Source organism: Rhagoletis pomonella, unplaced genomic scaffold (assembly GCF_013731165.1).
Source record: "Rhagoletis pomonella isolate Grant_MI unplaced genomic scaffold, Rhpom_1.0 Rhpom_scaffold_01843, whole genome shotgun sequence".
NCBI classification, from domain to species: domain Eukaryota; kingdom Metazoa; phylum Arthropoda; class Insecta; order Diptera; family Tephritidae; genus Rhagoletis; species Rhagoletis pomonella.
Window position 1 is genome coordinate 1 of NW_023460397.1, and position 20,179 is coordinate 20,179.

General features: G+C 34.4%; 1 protein-coding gene across 1 annotated transcript; it reads left to right on the forward strand.

Annotated features, from left to right (window-relative positions):
• Positions 1 to 4,711: 4,711 nt before the first annotated feature.
• Positions 4,712 to 19,641, forward strand: LOC118752794 (the record flags this gene model as incomplete). Its single annotated transcript, XM_036487664.1, has 2 exons — positions 4,712 to 5,005; positions 19,472 to 19,641. Coding segments are annotated over 2 exons (464 nt in total), but the record flags the coding sequence as incomplete, so codon positions are not given.
• Between the last annotated feature and the right edge of the window lie 538 nt (positions 19,642 to 20,179).

The window sequence follows — 20,179 nt, forward strand, 5'->3', positions numbered from 1 at the left end:
AAGTATGGAAGAAATGCTCCACAGATGAAACAATGAACTGGGTTTTTTATTAAGTGAACCTCCTTGCTTCAAGACATTTGAATTCGTCAGCCGTGTCTTAATTAATTCTTTGCTCAACCACCGCAAAATCAGAAAATTTCATTGAACTGAAATTGAAAATATTGTAGCTGACTGCAGCCTTATTTTATTCATAGACGCAAAACAAGCTTAATAACTGTGGATATTTATCAAAACAATATTATCGATATTCACACATAAATAAATATGTATATATTTTTGTATGCAAGTACACAAACAACAAACTCAACTTTTCTCGCCCTCACCCGCTGTGCTAATTCATGGCATTATGATTCGCTCACACCTTGAAGGTAAGCTCATAACTTATGTGCATAAATATGTACGTATTATGTATGTATGGATGTAAGGTTACGCATAAAATATTGAAAATTCATCAACCATTGTGAGAAAACAGTCTGACGTTGTCAAGCAACCACCAATATTGAATATAGCAGCAAGACAAAAAAGTAAATGCCAAGCGATTGAAAATCTCTCTATCTACATACATACATACATGTAGTATGTACATATGTACGGTTGAGTGAGTAAACATCGAATGGCATTTGCGCCATCAAAATTAATTAAAATTTAATTAAAATGTTAAAGTTGGCAGCCATGCAAAAGCGAGCGCCAGTGGATGTTGTATCTATTAATATTTGAGTATGTGTTTGTGTAGATGAACTATTTATGTATTTACCCTGCAGGGAAAGCTAATAGTTGTGAACTAGAATTTTAACAGTTTGCGTTTCAGCCCTGACGTGGTATTCCTGAGGTCCAAGGTTCGATTCCTGGCGCAGGGGATATTTTTTATTTTCTTTTTTATTCACTTTCTAATCAGGGTTTTTATTGTAATTTTTATAGTTATGCCGATTTCGTTTCTACCAAAAAAAAATGCAACCTTCTCTTTGCCCTCTATGCACAAACACTAAAAAGAGGGAAATGAGGAGGCAAAATTTTTTGTAGAAACGAAATCGCCATTAATTTACAATATTTGTTTTTTTTTTGGTAATGGCACAAGTATTATACATATGGAAATGTATGATTTTTCTGGAATGTATATAGGTTTTTAAGTTTGTTACTTATATTTAGATTGAAATAATTTAATAATTAATTTGAAAAATCTGAACCACCTCCAAGCGGACTCGAAACTGCGACCCCTGAGCCAGAACCGGTAGCCTTCACGTGACGCCACAACCGACCTTACTAAGAAAAGGAATTAATTGCGTTTTATTTGTGGCTTTGGCAATTCAGATACAGGCAGATGTTGCTGAACGCTTAAGTTCTTCGAAATTGTCGAACTTGTAGGCAGGGCTGCCAACTATGCTCAGCTATGAAGTGCCATATTGAGGATAAAAAAGTGCCAAATAGAAAAATAAAAGTGTCCAAAAAGGTGTCATTCTTTGTAATTCTTCCCATTTAGCATACAAATTAGAAGCACATTCCTAAAACAAAAGTCCAATGCCAAAGAAGTTCGAAACAAGGATTTTATAAAAACTTATTGAAATATTAAAATTTTTCAAAAGTGCTATTGAAAAAGTAAGTGCCATTTGAAGTAAATTAGGGCCAAAAATGGCGCGGTTTGAGCCAAGTTGGCAGCCGTGCTTGTAGACCAGTGAATGAACTGGTATTTTTACTTACTGGTTTGGCTTTTCACTGCAGGGATATGTATCACAATCACATATGAAAGTGAGCGCATAAATGTGTATATGTTCCACAAATACAGTGGCGAGCAAACAAATAGTGACGCGACATTTTACCAAGTTTTGGTTATTTTTTCTTTGTTTATTTAATTTAGATTATTTTTTTAATTTTTTATGAAGCTCACTATCTTACAAAAACCATGTAAGTCCGAATTTAAAGTTTTGTACTCAAATTAAGAAAGTTCGAAAAAGTTTCATAAAAATTCCAAACTTTTTAATAAAAATTTTCCCCAAAAAAAATTGGTAGTAAGTTTTGTAGCCCATTAAAGTGCACCGTTGATTTTTGGCATTTTCTTATGACGGTGTCACGCATTCACTTCCATACAAAATACATATGTTCGACAATTTTCTTATATGGAGAAAAAGGCACAACACCATGAGCAAAAAAAGTTAGAAAACTTGACGGTAGGTCCTAGCAACTTTAAACTTGCACTTTTTTGTACTAAAATTTAACCCTCCGTTAAGCAAACGGGTCTTACCAGGCCGTTTTCTATTTTTTTTGAAGAATAAATGTATTTAGGAATGAGACATCCTTTAGAGATTTTTTGAGTTTTCCTAAAATTTGATTACCTATTCCGAAAAAAAGCAATCGGAATCAGAAAGGCAATACGAGGATAATTATAAGGACTTTTCGCTTTAACGTAACATTTAGGCAGTCAATTTTACACACACACAAAGTCAACAAACTCGCAAAACTAAGAACCAAATATAGTAAAACTGCGGTTTCTAGTTTTTCTATTTCACTTTTTTAAAGTACTTTGGAATACAAAAAAATTACTTAAAAAATTAAGTGTAATGTAAAATAAGAATATGGCTACCAAACGAAAGAGAAAATTCTGTGGAATTGAATAAAACTCTATTTTTTTTTTGGAAAGAAGAACGAACAGGTATTGAAAATGTCTTTTTAAAACTTTATTCATGAAAATTATTGAAAATTTCCAATAATTATTCCGGAATAATTATCTTTTAAGCACTAATATGTACACTGCCACATCGGCGAAACTCGTCGTTCTAACACCATCAGTTTAGGATACAAAAAAATTCATTAAAATCACATTTTTAGTACCTGTTCAACCTTTTTACAATTAAAATCATTGAAATCATGAATATATAAATATATATTTAACTACTATATTAATGCACGTCAGAAAAACTCTGAATTTTATGTTACAGATGAAATTTTGTTGGTCTGTGTAATAATGAATAGTAATAAGCAAAAAAAAAACACATTACAGCGTCGTATAAATAGCATTTGTATGTATCACCATATACATGAAAACATTTGTTGAAATTCTTTGACTTTTTATAAGCGCAAAGTTTGTAATTTTGACTTACATTGTTTTTGTTTGATAAGAAGGAGTCATACGTTCAAAAATAAAAATAAAATATATTAAGGAATCAAGAGTAATAAAGCCAAAACTTTTTAGAAGGTCGCGTCCCTATTTGTTTGCCCATGAGTGTATACATACGCATGTTTGTAGGTACATACGCTTGAATGTACACATCTCTTTACCCTCTCGCCAATGCCAAAATAATTGTTGCCGCAGTAGCAGCAGCAGCAACTGGCTGCTCAACGAACTGTTGCTCATTATGAAAGCAACATAAGATGGGCGTGGTGATTGAATCCATAGAAACAGAATGCCAATATTTGAGCATACATGCACATATACATTCCTAAGTGTTAGTAGTTAAAATTGAATTTGGTGTTAACAGCAAAAACAACAAAAATAGAAGAGAATAGAGCAGCCACGCAAAAAAAGATAAAATCAAGCTTCACCAAAAGGCGTAGGTGGCGACCGCAACATTGTCGAACAGCGATTAATTTATTAACACCCCATAGCAACGAGGAAGCGACGAAACTCCCACAAAACGAATGAACTGAAGCGTCGTTTTTCTCGCGTAACTACAAGTTAGCTGTTAGGCGTGTCAAGTGCAAGTCTTTTTGAAAAGTTTTGTCACACTCAAGAATTTTCAAAAGTGTTTGCAGCAGCAGTTAGTTACACCTTGCATGCGCAAAGTGGCTTTCGAAAGCAATTTTTATTTCCGAAAATTTAACTTTCCGTTACTACTTTTGATCATTCTACTTTATACATAGTTTACACCTTGCAATATTTATTGCCGAAAGTGTTTGCTGCAAATCAGCGAAAGGACTTTCTGGCAAAATACGTAGAAAAATCACTTGTATTGCCACGTCTAACAGCACTTTAATACAAACATGTATATATGTGCGTTAGCTTTTCATGTGGGTGTATACATACATACATATGCTTGTATTGTGTATGAATATAAGCGCGCTTTAGTAGTCACTGACGCGTTCGCTGCCAAATTTGACACCAAAAGTTCACACTTGGCGCGGGCGCCGCCAGCATCACTCTGCCAACATTTGATCCTCAACAAAGCTGTCGACATACATATGTATTCATGTAAGTAGATACACTCCAACATACACACGTGTAACAAATGCGCTGTTGGGCATGACTTCTAAGTGACACGTACCACAATCGCTTGTAGCGCAAATGTGCCTGGAATAAATCGTAAAAGTCGGCGGAAACTGAAATTTTTTTGCGTTGACATTTAAATTTGAATTTTTATTGGAAAAGCGTACTTTGTGACGGTATTTTGTAGATTTTGTATTGGAGACAGGGGATCTTAGAGCCGAAGTATTTTTGGAAATCAGTTCAAATGCTAATTAAGTATTAGCAAAAATCTTGATAATATTTTTTTATAATTTTTTTTCAGCATTTTCAACTCTGTTTGATTTTGTTTTTAATTTATTTTCTCCTTCTTTGTAAATTTTACGTTTTACACATACATAGATCTATGAGTTTTTCATAGTTTGTCATCGAAAACCAGTTGCCTCCTATCCCCCATTCAACTCCAATTTTTAGCATTTTAAATATTTTTCTTTCCACAACTGTGCTGTCCTCTCATACCTTCTTTCCAATTCGTTTCAGCAGAAACATCCGCATGTGATATTTGAGGCACGCACTAAAGCCAATAAAGGATGCGCCAATTCGGGTAATTTAGATTCGTGGCGATTGTCACGGCGCACGAAACATCTTTCAGCGGGTGTCATCGATGAAATTCATCCGAATGGTGCGGGCCGATATAAGCGCGATGTACGCGAGGCGACTAAATATATCGAAACAGCCATCATAGTGGACAAAGCGATGTTCGAGAAGCGTAATGGCAGTACACGTGCCGAGGTCATACACGACGCCATACAGGTGGCGAACATCGCTGATTTGGTAAGTGAAGGAGAAGGGAGACTATCTATACAGAATTGGGTTGATTTTGAGTCCGCTTTCAATTAAGAAATCTATTTATTTTTTTATTTGATTCGTCAAATAAAAATAATAATTATATGTGATTTGATTTACATTGGAAAAATTCGAAAATTTGCTTGTCTTACATAAAAAATAAATTTTTTTAGTTGGCGAATCACGAATTGATTTGCTCCACATATCAAATCACAAATAAAAATTATTTTTTTTATTTGGTCGATGAATGAAATCACAAATGAATGTTATCTTTTATTTATCCGACCAATCAAATCAAGCATAGATTTTATTCATGACTTGATTCTTCAAACAAATAACAAATTTATATTATTTAGTAGTTGCACCTTTCAATTCATTAATACATTTTTTTGGGGATTTGTGATTTGACTAACACAAAATCGCGCAACCCGGTTTCAGAAATTTGTCAATATTTTTAGGTGTGTTGCTCTCAAATCAATTTGACAGAAAATATTTTTAAATAACTAAAAACTATTGACAATTAGCGTTCGCTGCTACATAATTGCAGTGGTAAGTACCTACTTCGCTGCGACTAGACATTTTCGCATTATTGTTATTGTTTTCTTATTAAATTTTTTCATGACCAAATGCGTGCATACATGGCGTATGAGCAACATTATTTGCAGCTCAGCCCATACATGTGTATGTATTAGGGATGTTAATTGTTAATTGTTATCACGATCCCGGGATCCCAGAATTAGTCCCGGGATTTAGATATTTATTAATTTTCAATGACTTAAATCGAAAAAATTGCTTCAAGATTGTTTGAGAAGCTCTCCTACCATAAAATAAATAATACATAAATAAATAGGCTTGAAACCTACTTTTTTATTTAAAGTGGCGTTTTTATTTTTCATCCTTGACGTCAGGATTTATTTTAAAGGACTTTTGTAATTTCAGGGATATGATTAATTTTTAAAACTTATTTAAAAAATGCAGTGCATTGTAGAATAAAAATATGTGTACCAAATAAAAGGAAGGAAAGAAGGAAGGACATTTCTTTAGAATTAAAAAAAAAATTAATTTTGTGGATTCACAAGGACAAATAGGTAATTTTTGAAGCTGATAAAGTTAGAAGGACGAAATTCAAAGAATTTTTTCAAAAACAAATGTTGTAAAATTTCAGGGAAAAAATTGTAAAAGGACATTTTCAATACCTACCAGTCCATATGCACCAAATTTGAATCTGATTAAATTCTACAGAATTTCCTCTTTAACTTGATACCCATATTTCTTCTCTAAGCACATTTCGCCGAATTTTTTAAATCATTTTTGAATTACTGACGTCAGAGTGAAAAACTAAAAACGCAATTTTACAATATTTGGCCCATGGTTTCACGAATATATTGATTTTTGTATGTAAAATTTACTATCGCACGGTGCTATATGTATAATGAGCTAGATATCTATGAAAAAATATTAATTATTAAATAAAAAAATAAATATAGCCAATACTGGTCAAGAAAAGGAGTTTCTATTATTGCCATCAGTGCAAATTACAAAAGCCGAAAATGCCGGGGTTATTGCGCCAATCGTCAAAAGTTTTTAAATTAATTAAAAACATTTCCTGCAAGATTGCCATTATTTTAATCACTACAATTGTACGAACAAAAGTTGTCGATTGATGTTGTTGATTGGGACTTTTTTGTGTCAAGGCAATGAACTGGCTGATAAATTGTCGCGCTGTGATTCTCAAGAGCGTCCATGTGGACCGTAGCCATTTATAGCGCCAAGCCAAACGGGACCTCCAGATGCATCAAGGTTCTTATGAATATGGCTCATGAAAATCGTTGATGTAACACTGACACCTGCAAAGCAAGCAAGTGTTGCTTGAAAAAGTCAGAAAGGCAGATAAAGAAGGAGTGAGCTAAGAGCATTGATAGGATTATGCGAAAAAACAATGCCTGGGCCGATATATGCTAACTGAGCATTTTCTCAGCCATCCAGTCTTCACCAGACCTATTCGTAAAGTATTCTTTTAAGTTTACAGGCGAGTAATGATATCGCACATCAACCCGTTTTCTGCTCCCCTCTTATTTCGTACTACATATATGCCTAAAGTACACATGTAAACAATGGCTGAACACAAGTTCGAAGAACCACTAACTTTTTGAGACATAAGTATTTACGTACTTTTCAAAATGAATTTCTTTAATAGCTGGCAACTCTACCGCTCGCCGACTTAAACAAAAATATGGCTTCAATAACATCCAGCCTGTCATGTGTCCAAATGATTTGAGTGCGGCGCACTCAGCAGTCTAATCCAAGATCGAACAAAAAGAAACCCAAAGCATCACGCACAAATCTTCAGAAAAGCAATTTTACGGTTGCCCACAAATCTTGCTAGACCACGAGTATGCAGCTGCATAACTGTTGGCTGCCTTTTGCGTAAAAAGCTATAAACTGCCGCATTCGAGCGCCTTGTTACCTTGCAAACCGTATTCGACTGCATTCCCCTTTACAGACCGCTTTGTTTGCCAAATGCATACATACATACATACATATATACGACTATGATGCTGCGTTCTCTTTCCTAAATATTTGTCAATGCTGTAGATATGCGCTGGCGAAATGAAATAATCTACGAAACGAAAGCCAGTACAGTAATGCTTGTCCTTTGTGCCCTTTCAGTTGCCTCCATTTTTGCAGCTTGCTTTTTCAAATAAATTTTCATTTCTTTTATATTTGTCCTGCACTCACTGTCCTTATAACTGCAAAAGGTACTCGGCTCTTCAGCGCTGCACTTTGTGCTATTCAACAAATTTTGTCTCCTCTTTTAGTAACTGATTTTTTTAAATTGAAATTAGACAGCGTCTTTAATACTTAAGATGGCGTACTTTGGAAGTATTAAGTTTAGTTTTGACTCTAGTGGCTGTTTTTAGTATTAAGAACTCAAAGCAAATTAGATGAACTCAGCGCACAAAAGAAGCACCTTTGCAGAAAATGTTTGTCAAGTGGGCGAAATTAGAAGTGTAGAGGTGGAAAATTCGCAAAGCTATTTTTACAAATACTTCAAGCACGCAGTTTCACGCTGCCTTTGGTTGCTATAAATAAATAACTGAATGGAAAGCTAAGAAGTTTTAAAATTTAGTGCCAGCGTTTAAAATCAAATGAATTAGTGGTGGCGCCATCTTACTTTTATATTATTTGAGTACTGACTAGGGTGATTGACTCGGTTTTTTCAAAACATTTTCCACCTGCTTTTTAACCGACTTCAAAAAAAGGAGGAGGGTAGCAATTTGTCGGGATTTTTTTTTGTATGTATGTTACCTCATAACTTTGGACCACGTTAACCGATTTTTATAATTCTTTGTTTTTAAAGAAAAGGTGGTCCCTTCGAAGCGGTCCCATATTAATTTGGACCATGACTCTGAAATTTTTATATGAGAATTGAAGTCGGTTTTGTTTTTTGCTTAAAAATTACTTGTTTGGATATCTATAGGCGTTTGTTTTTTTAAATCCTGCTTTTTCGAATATCGAACAAGCCGGTGCTTTTTATTGGACAAACCGGTCATTTCACTCAAATCTTGACCTCTTAATAAAAATTTTGAGTTTTTCGAAGTTTTTAAAGCATTTTCCAGTTTAAGGGATACCCCTAAATAATTTTAAAATTATATCCTGAGTTATTTTGGGATGAACAGTATATCATATTTGATTCCAATAATTAAATGTTTGGCCGAGCTTCTCAATTTTTGGTCGAGCTTCTCCTCGTGTTCTGCTTTTTGATGTTGTGACATAAATGGAGAGATCTACACTTTTACTCCAACTCCCCAGAAGCTTTTTTATGGCAGAAGTACACTCGTAGGTTTGCCATTGTCTGCCGAGGGGCGACCACTATTTGAAGAAACTTTTTTTTATGTTGCTGGGAACAGAAATTGAACCATGGACCTCCCGAGTAGCATTAGATACATCTAAGCGCTCGGCTATGGCGGAAAATGCACAGCAAAAATCCGATAAGTCCGAAAAAATTCATTTAAGTATTAAAAAAATAGTTAAAGCAAGGGCAAACGTGAGTTTTCCACTGATTTTCATTTGTTGTACTTTTGATCTTAAAAAAAACTTTGAATTTATTATATTTTGCTCTTTTCTAAATAAACGCCATCTTTAATATTTTTATTGTAATTTTTGGTCATGACTTCATACTAACATAAACACTATCTCTATATGAAAACTATGTTATCCGGTTTAACCGGATTTTTCTAAATTTCAATATTGGGAACCGGTTTTTTTCAAATTTAAATTTTTCGAGTAATTCGAAACCCGGTTTTGGGAAAAGGTGCATAATCGAACACCCTAGTACTAACATATGTACATAGTATACATTAGGGTGGTCACTAAAAATAAGAAAATCTAGAAGCACCCCTTTTAATCCATCCGCTAAAATATCACAGTTTTAAACAAATTTTTGGCGATCGCTAGCCAGGTTTGAAAAAATTTAAATTGTGTTTAAAAATCGCAAAGCTCCGACAAAATTTTTTCTTTTACCAACTATATACCATAAAGTTTATAAATTTGTTGGATAATTTTCAAAACGCAAAGTTATAGCTGGTCACAGCGTTTTGCCGTGCATTTATTTTCTTTTTTTTTTAATTTAAATTTTCCAAACACTGTTAGCGGCTGCTAAATTTTTTTTAATTCATGTGGACATCTTTATTTGGTACACCCTGTTATGCATTCAAACTTACATACATTTCTCGACTGATTTTTACTTCGATTGAAGAACTTAGAAAATATTTATGTATATTCTCTGCTGCTAAATTAATTATATCCAAATTTATGTTTAAAGTTTCTTGGAGGTATTCCAGGAACCGCATCTTTTTGAATTAATACGAAGCTGCTGCATTTAATACTAATCTAATTGATTTGACGCACAATGGTTCATAAAGCACATAACTATATTTAATCGCATTTTGGCACGCATTTATCTACAGCAGCCAAAAGCCACAATATAGCGCGCCTTAAATTAATTTCCAACAATACACATAGATCCTAGCATGTATGTATTTACGCTTCTGTACACAGCCCTAAAATTTTCCCCCAAAGCCATAGTAATATTTACCGCACCGCTGGATCAATAAATAATTAGTCTCTACATTCCGACCGCTCCTCTTTATGGCCATTTACACCTGCCTCACCATACACCAATCCTGACATATACACGTATAATTATATGACGCACACAAGCATAATCAATTTTGTAATCCTTGAACATGGGCGGCTTACGGATCAGCTAGGCACACAAGTTCACAGAGCACTCGCCCAGTACTACATGCGTGTTTGACACGTACTGTCGATGGCAACGGGCTAGAGCTGAGCAGTGACAGAAATTTAGGAGTCTAGAAGCCAAAATCAGGAGTGGAGATACTTTGTACATATGCTCAACCCCAAATTGTTTTTCCAATGGTCCCTACAATCAGTCCTTTTGGAGGATTTGTCCTTTAAATTTAGCTGGCCTAAGATGTTCTAAAAAGTTCTACGTGCGGAAAAATAAGCAAAGTTTGTAGAACTTTTAGTGGTTTGGTGGGAAAGCGCCATGGTATAGGTTAGGACGTACGACTTTTGTATACAACCCAGGCTTTTTGTGAGGTTTGACACTCTATTTCTTAGCATTAGCCGTTTTGGGGCAGTAGCGCCTTTTTTATGGTTTTCGCTAAAGAGCCTTGTCTTCTCCTTCCTCGTGCAAGAATTTACTTCATCCCCCAGTGGCTTCATTTTCTACATACATAAGTCGCATATACAACCCTGCAAACCATTTTTTCAGAGTATTCTGAATCGTAAAGAAATTTTAACGAATTCGGAAAGATCCCATCCGATTTTTTTCCGAATTTTCTAAAATGAAATAAATTACGCACACTTCCATTCTTTTACGAAATTTCGGAAGAAAATCGGTGAAGAAATGAAAATAATGCTGCTATGTGAAGAATTTCTGCAGACTTTTTTCAGAATTTTCTTTATATTATATTTATATTTTTCGTACAGAAATTTCTTTACAATTTCGTGTCAACCACTTCATATAATTTTCTTTGAAGATTCGGAAAAAAATCGTTACAGAAATCAGATACTCCTAAAGATTTCGTTAAGATTTCGGGAACTTTGGTTTGCAGGGAAGTATGAAGGCTAAAATAATTTTAGGTATAGCTCACATCAAAAAACTCAACATTCTTTCGTTTGACTACGGTATTTTTATATTCCATTTACTTTTTGAATTATTTAGTTAACTGAGTTAGCCCTTTCAAACAGGTGGCAGCCCTCTTCAAAAGTATTTTCAAGCTTAATCAATGTTAAATCTCCTTCGCCGGACACTGCGATACATATTTTAATTAACTGATGAATTAAGTCGAATTTTAATTTTCAAACATGTGTCAACCCCGCTAAAAACAGTTCAGAAGTACAAATTTTTCAAACCCCCTTCGATTGATAACCATATTTAAATAATGCACTTAACTTATAAAATAATTTAAATTTAACTTTTTAAACAGGTGGCAATCCTCTTTCAAACAGGTGGCAATCCTCTTTCAAACAGGTGGCAATAGTCTTCAAAATATTTTCAAACTACTAATTTCTGAGACCCCTTTCGTTTAGCACCCATATAGTGATACATATTTCTCTTACCCAATATGATTTTTTAAACAGGTGGCAACCTTCCTATAGTTCAGCTAAGAAACAAAGCTTTTCAAAACCATTTTGATTAATACCCAGTGTTTAATAATTATTATAATTGATTTATTTTTTAAGGTAAATTGTATATAATTTTTTAAAAGGTGGCAACTCTTTTCAAAAAAGTAAAACCTTATTGCACACCTAGAGTCCAGACTTTTAGTTTGACGCCTTATTTATTTGATTGCATTGATTATTAGATGATTTTAATTTAATTTTTCAACAGGTGGCAACTCTTTTCGAAAAACTAAAACCAGTTTGCTCATCTACAGACCAAGCGCTTTAATTTGACATCTCATTTACAGAGTTTTTATCCTGGACAAAAAATCCCTTCGCGTATTATATATAGGTTTAGATTTTGGACTGCCAAAGAGTATTTGTTGGATACCACTGGATTGAATAATTGCAAAAGCACACAAAAACTCACTCTAATCTGGCATTCTCAACTCCAATCTGGCATTGTAAACGCACTCTTAAAATTATGTAGATTAAACACACATTCATATCAATCATTCGATTAACATATGTATAGCCAGTGCATGCAGCTCCAAATTATTTCTACAACAAACTATTGTTTCATTGTCTCATGCAGCTTATGTGGTTATATGTATGTATGCACATATGTATGTACTTATTTCCAGAAGCCGATAATTTCCAACTAAAACCACATACTTTCAGGTATTTGCGCCTGTATGGATCCTATTATTTGTGACATTGTCTTTTGGTTAGTGTCCTTGCAACAATAGCGTATATTTAGTTTTTATTCCATATTAATAGAACGGCAACTAATCAGAAGGCTAGTAAGTGCAGACAAAACTGAACGCAACAAGTGTACGACAATTACCACTAAGCTGAGCTCACAGTCTTCGGCACGCAGTTATCAGTTCGCTGTCACATCAATCATATGCGGTGATGTTGTAATTTAACAGAATATTGTATTTTGTTGTATATATTTAGGTCGTTTTTCATTGGTGGAACGAAATTTCCAACTAAATTAAAGTCTCAACGCTCCACATTTTCCATCATAACTCATAAGTGATTTTGGTTCACGCTCACGCTCGTTTACAGTGGCAATTTTGTAGGTCACGCACAGTCCTGTTTTATTATTTAGATTTCACTCAAGGCCAGGCATAATAACGTGGGTGAATTCCAGATTATCGCATGCAGAAATTTTTACCAAAAGTTTTACTTATAAACATCCTTCAAGTCGCTAACGACCAATGAGTTCATCACGCACACAAATCTCAAGGTCATACCTATAGAAATGTAACAATCAATAGAGTGCAGCTCAAACTTAAGAAGTTATTAGGAGGCAGGAGGGAGTCAAAAATATAATTTATATCCAAAAGTATTATTCAGTCCAAAAGACTACAGACTAATTAGTTGGTCCTATTTTTTTCACTTAAGATCATGGAACCACCATGACATGCCTATATGTAAGGAAAAAATCTACAGAAATGGCGCTACACAAACGGATCTAGGCATTATGTTAGGAAATTACTGCATTGCATTATGTAGGAGACGACAAAGATTTTAGGGCACAGTTGATCATATGGCAACTGCTTTGCTTTGCTGACATCACGAGCTGTTTCAAAGAGGAGTAAGGGTTTTCGCATCTCTGTAGCATCACGAAGGCTTCCACCCCGTAGGCCTAAGTGTGGTGGTGGGAAGCTAACCGAACCTATCACTAAAAAAAAGTAAGTGCGCCTGGGCCACACTGGAGAAGTGAAACTTACGTTATATACATATATCTTTTGTCTCATAACCAATATATGTACATACATACATACATACATCTGCTTTTGCTTAAGGTTATATTTTTTGTCTTTTTTCTGTCAAGATCCCTACCTCTACCCCTGTTCGTTCTAATTACATTTATGTTATTCTGTTTTCCCTTATCTTCATTTTTATATTTATACTCTATCTATAACAAAATCTATAGTAACACCCAATAAAATATCGATACCAAAACCGATGTTTAACATTTTTTATTGAAATATTTTTCAATATGTGGCTTTCTTCGTTTAGATATTTCAGTTTAAAAGCTATTTAAGTACCCTTTCATTTGACATCAAATTTGTTTAATTTGGATAAGCGGTTTGTTTATTATGCAGAAAGAACTTTTATTTCGGAATAATATTCGTAACAACCCTGGTATGTATATATAAGAAAAGTATTTAAATTTACCTTGGTCTTCATTTTTGCCTTTATCCTTTCGCATCTTTGTTTTTGTTTTTATTTTTCCTTTTGTCTTTATCCTTTTCTTTATCTATGTACGCAGTCACCTTTACTTTCAATATTGTATTGGTCTTTTTCTAAGTGTTATTCTTTAACCTTTTATTACAAATTTTTATCAAATTAATACCAGCCCCAACCATTTCATTTCCGTTGCACCATTTCCATTGCGTCATTTCCGTTGTACCATTTCCGTGTGGAACTTCCGTTGAATTTGCCAATTTACTCCCAACCAAACAACCGCCGCTAAAGAAGTTTCACTTAAAAAAACCTTATAAAAAAGAGAGATAGAAAGAATCTCAACATCTGATTGCAGCACATTATTTTGCTACATTTTTTTATTTTACAAGCACTCTTCCCTGGCAAGTACATATATTTGTAAAAAAAGTGAAATTAAAGTCAAATCAGTTGAACCCAACTATCCGAGCTTTGACCATTAAACTCAAGCAAAACAAAATCTCAGTACTCTGTAAGGACAACATTAGCAGACAATTGCTTATTTTCGAAATTCTCCACATGCCTCGAAATATCTCTTAGAAACCAAATTTACATCCTCTATTCTAAAATGCATGCAGTGCACATATGTATGTTTGTAGATGTATTTACGCATAGCACAGTGCTAAATAGATAAACACTTCATATATAATAACATCCATACAGTATGTTTGCGCGTATGCACATGTGTACGTATGTATGTGTTTCTACATGAGAAGCCTTGCCAAGATATTCGCACACTCGTTGCCATGCACAGGCAAATATTTATGAGCTTGCTTTTTGTTTGGACTTAATTGTATTTTCTAGGCTTAAATATTTTATCATCAATGCCTACAATTATGAAGATTAATTGAAAGGCTTTGGGATGCATGCATGCGAAGAGCATTCATCTATCATCTTAAAGCAATGCAGAGCTAAGGCAAAGGGAAATAATTGAATGTATTTACACATACATAGATGCATAGTATGTACATTAGACCCTACCACTTTAGAAGCAAGCAAACAAAAATCGCCTTACACCCCCGGGTCTTAAAGTATTTTTGCGAAGCAATTTTGAAAATATACATATTTCTTTTTTGTGCCGAATCATTTTCCGCTGACACCAACATTCGGCAATAAAAAATGTTTAAAAAAGTTTTACTGAAATAATCAAGGAACTTCCGTAGCAAAAGTTGTATGATGTTAAGCGAGCTTTAATTTACTTACATTAGGGTGGTAGGAACTGTGATCTGATGCGTAAGTACTAGAACGGGGTACTTGAATTTTAAAATCCGCCACTAATGCCAAATATATGACGAAAAATTACAAAAGGCGACCCTTAAAAAAATCACCATTTCGTTGAAATCGAAATACTTCTTTAGCAAAAGTTTGCTGATTTTAAGCGAGATTTAATCTACTGAGATTATGGTGGACGTTAGGATGATATCAACTGAGCTCTTCAATGAACCTTCGAACAAAACAATTACCTCCTCGATACAAAAATATCGATATATCAATCTTTAAAATCCGTCTGTAAGTACAGAAAATAGCACGAACAATTATTTGTTTTTGTTATTTTTTTGGCCTTTATAACAATTATATTCAACAATTTATATTGAGCTCGAGGCCGTTTTAAATGAAAATTTTTATTGTGGAAAAGCAACAATAATTTGAAAAAATGGTAGAAGTGATAGCTATTTCGGAAATCACCACATTTCCTCATCAGACTTCTTTCAGTAGGATTCGAACCGACGATCCCACTGACTCAGCCAGTTGCCTATGCACCGTGCTAAGTACGCCTTGTAAATTATCGTTTGCTTTTTTCCACTATTTTCATTTTTGTTATGCCAACACAATCAAGCGCAGCTATTCCGCTGCAATTCACTTGATCATGTGGTTGTTGGTATTGTTGGTTTTTTGCTAATAATTCTATTTTTAGAATGTTTAACTTTTAGGTGTGCTCGTCCTTAAGTTATTTGTTTTTGTTATTTTTTTTTTGCCTTTATAACAATTATATTTCACAATTTATATTGAGCTCGAGGCCGTCTGGTGGAAGCTGCCCACTGGTGGAAATCAAAGGGATGTAAATGTAAAAACACGATCCCCACCTTCGTCCAAAAGAAATATAATTTTATTTTCGAAATCGTCTTGAAAAAACACTTTAAACTCAGAGGCGTGCGCCAAAGTTGTTTTTCTTGTACAAATTTATTATTTACAAGCTGTTACATACACATATGTATGTTAGGGATGTTCAAAAGTGCATATTAGAAGAGTAAAGCCTGAATTTCAGTGCTATCACGCCCTAGTATTATTTTATTTAAAAAAAAATATACCCCCGTTTTTTTTAAACAAAAAATATTTAGAGGGCGCCCAAAGCACCGAAAGTTTCCTATTCACTTTAAAGGGTGAAAAAAATGTATAGAATCCTTGAAAATGAATATTTTTCAATATGTAAACTCTGCTTCTCTTCAGCATACTTCAAAGAACAATACCCAGTTTTTTATCTAACCATTTTTTGATAGTAAAATACATGGGAAACTTAGAGCGACCGTCTATATATTTTTGGATTTCATAACGAAAACAAGGTATATTTTTTCGATATAAAACAGTACTATTGAGTGAGAGCATTAAAATTCCAAACTTTACTTTTGTTGAACCACCCTAATGTACATACATACATACATACATATGTAGTTACGTATATTACGTGAGGTAGTTGCTAAGATTACGTTGCTATGAAAATAATGAAAATGAAAATATTTCAATAAGGAAGCAAGAAGTAGCGTATACGCACTGCCGTACACTACGGTGACCATGCCGCCTAACGACTTGGCTTAATTATAGGCATTGAAATAAAACTACAACGCATTCGTCATACATGTACATATGTACATACATATGGTATATACAAACTCAGTGTGTCTTGAAGTTGGTTGGTTTTGCTGCCATACAGAATGTTGCTCTTTAAGATCTACTCAAAAATTGTTTTTACTAAGCTTGTACTGAAGCGCCCTTTATTATTCTTTCTCTAACCGTATCTTTACTTGCTTCAATGAATAAAATATATGCATGTGTATGTGCTCCTTCTTCCTTTATGCGACTTACAAGCTCCATTTGTTCTTGTTACTATTTTACTACGTCACTAATCCATGCATCAGTCACTCATTGCCCATACAGTATTGTATGTACATACATATATTCTCCCATAGCGGCATTCATTTTCTTTTATCTCACTGCCTGTTTTACCTTCCCAAGGCAATTGTTTTTCTCTCTGCTACCCATATTTTAAGCCTCACCTCCTTTACCTCATCCTCTCTGTCATGGCCGTACGTCTAGCACTTCCGGTAAATCCATTTTATTTATTGCTCAAGTCACTGTCGGCATTCATTAGGTCATTAGTTAAGCATCGTCTTTATGTGAGTAAAGTCTCCTTAAACCGCCTTATCGTATTTATGTTGCACTATGAAAGCATTGGCTGGCAGCGTGCAAGTCGCTCTGGTGATCGTCATGAAAACATTTTGGTTATCTTTTGTGTTAGCGTAAGCTGTGCCTCCCGTGCCGCAAGTTTGTATAAGTATATATGGACAGTATTATGAATGGATTTGTGATTGCAGCCTTGCATGTGTAGTTTATCATACGCTCTTTCAAAGCTACTAAATTGGTAGTACTTGATCTATTAGTGTTGTACTATTGTCCTATTTTACATACACATAAAGGCTAATTATGTATTAAACACGCATGCAATTAAGGCCACAAGTTAATCAAAATATCTGCTTTACTTAAAAGAAAAAATGTATTCAATCATATCAAATAAAAAAAAACACAATTATTTGCTTAAGGCTAATTTAAAATACTCAAATACAGTCTTATTCCAAAACCGACTCTGGCGCAAGTTATGACTTTCGTTTAAATTAATTGCTCTCGCCTGCTAGATCAGTCGATCCCATTTCTGGCCATCATTCTAACCTTTTAACCCTTCCTCGCTCCTGCATAAAATGAATTTGTCGAATTCGTGTCTTATTTACGGTTAAAAGTCGATACAATATTTATCTGGTTTAGTCGTAAATAAATACTTCTCGAAATCTTTTCGAAATGCCCATCCGTTTGCGCTTTTGGTCTTTTTTCATTAAGTACTCTCTTGAGGATACTTCCCTACCTACTTTTATTTCCTCCAATGAGATCATCTGCTGGTTATCGGGAATGTGTCTAACACTTTTCGTAGATGCAAAGACGTTTATGTAAATCCATTTACCCAAATGAAAAAAGATGATACAGATGTGCCCAGAAATTCAGCTGATTTCTCACTGATAGCTTGGTTTTTTTATTAGCGCATTTTTCGCAATTAACTGGCGCATTAAGAAATTTGCAGCATTTCTTATTACTTCACACTCCTACCCAACTATGCACTTGTCAAATGGTGCAGTGAAAAATGGATCTTAGATCAAAAAGTGAGCTTCAGCTTCAAATACAATTTCCAGTAAAACTTCTTAAGCTTCAGCTTACTTCATCAGAGCTAAAGTGAAGTCTGAACAGAGGCGGATCTTGGATTTTACTAGAGGAGGTTTTAATTTTATCACTTATTTGATTTAAAGACGGTTATAAAAAACTATCAAGAAGTATCTTTCCGAGCAGGCACAGATTTTTCGTTACAAAGCTACAATGACGAACTGACTACGATAACTCTTTGGAGCCAAATGGCGGTGGTGAGACCTATATCCTCTTACGAGACTTGGATGCCCTCTACAAAAACGTCAACACTTACATTTACAGACTTATATTCCTTTTTAGTTCAGGGTCTTTCAGCCGGAACTTATGGCTGGATTTGTCAAAGTCTACATTTCTGATTCAGTGTGAATGAAATCTTCGCCTTCATATCGAAATTTTCACTGACAGCCAGGCGACATATAAAACGATAAGTTGCCTTGAAACCAAAATTCACTGTATTATTTCAAAATTTTTTTGGAACAGTACTAACTAAAGACAGTCCTCATCTTATGAAACATTACCGATATACGTATGTAAGTAGTTGTAGCTTTATCTGGAACGATTTGTAAATCGAGCGATCGACCTAGAATTAATAACCATACAGGGTTGCATTGTTACCTGCTTAATGTCTGTGAGAGAAAGTCAAACTTGTTGGGCTTAATTCACAAAAAGTGAGTTCAAGCTCCGACTCGTTTTTCAGTACAAATTCTTGAGTTTGAGTTGACTTCGTTGGTGCAAAAATTGATCCTAAGCTTAATCTCACTTTTTATGCATGAGACCCATTATTTTCACTTACAAATCCACCCTTGAAATAGGCACTTAGATCTACTCGATGAGGCAAATATTTTTCTTTTCTATACTGACTCGGTTATGAGGGCTTTCATGAAAATGTAGTGCTTTAATATTAAAATTGTACTATTTAGAGTTAAGCATAATAATTATTTATCATATAAAAATTAAAAATTAGAACATAGTTTTAATGATTGCAAAAATAATTTACTCAAGAAACTTTTCATTTGTTATGCAATTTACTAACACCATCGTCTGCCTTCTTCTTTTCCACAGTACTTTCGCACACTCAATACCCGCGTATCGGTGGTGTACATAGAGACGTGGGGTAAGAACCAGGCCGTCATCGATGGCAGCAAAGACATCAGCAAAGCCATATCGAATTTCAATGACTACACATCGCGGAATCTCTTCCAGATCGAACGCGATACCACACAGCTGCTAACGTAAGTAAACAAACTATACAGAATACAAACAAAAAGATTTAGTTAAATAAATGTGATGACTAAATCACAAGCGTTAGCACTCACGCCAACGCGCAATGCATTAGGCAAATACACAAATAGCTAGACAAATAAAATTAATTGAAATGGACTTAGCAGAGCTGAATTGTATTGAATGGAATTGAATTCAATGGAATTGAGTGTAAAATCGTTACGCAGCAAATTTAATAACTCTATCGCTCTAACGCTCGACTGCGTATTAGCTTTTGGGTAACACTTGCCGCCGCTAATGCACACAGAAATGACAATTAAATTCACAAATGCATAATTAAGGCACAATCTGGGTATACCTATTGTAGCAGCAACAACAATAGCTGATTGCCTGCAGATAGAATGTCAGATATGTGCCTACACATTCATACCTACAGACACATGTATGTACATAAGGATATAAGGGGCATTCTTTTCGGACGGTAAAAGACAATTAAATTAAATAGAAATTGCTTCTGGTTCTAAAATGGCTAACAAAAAATATTTAGTG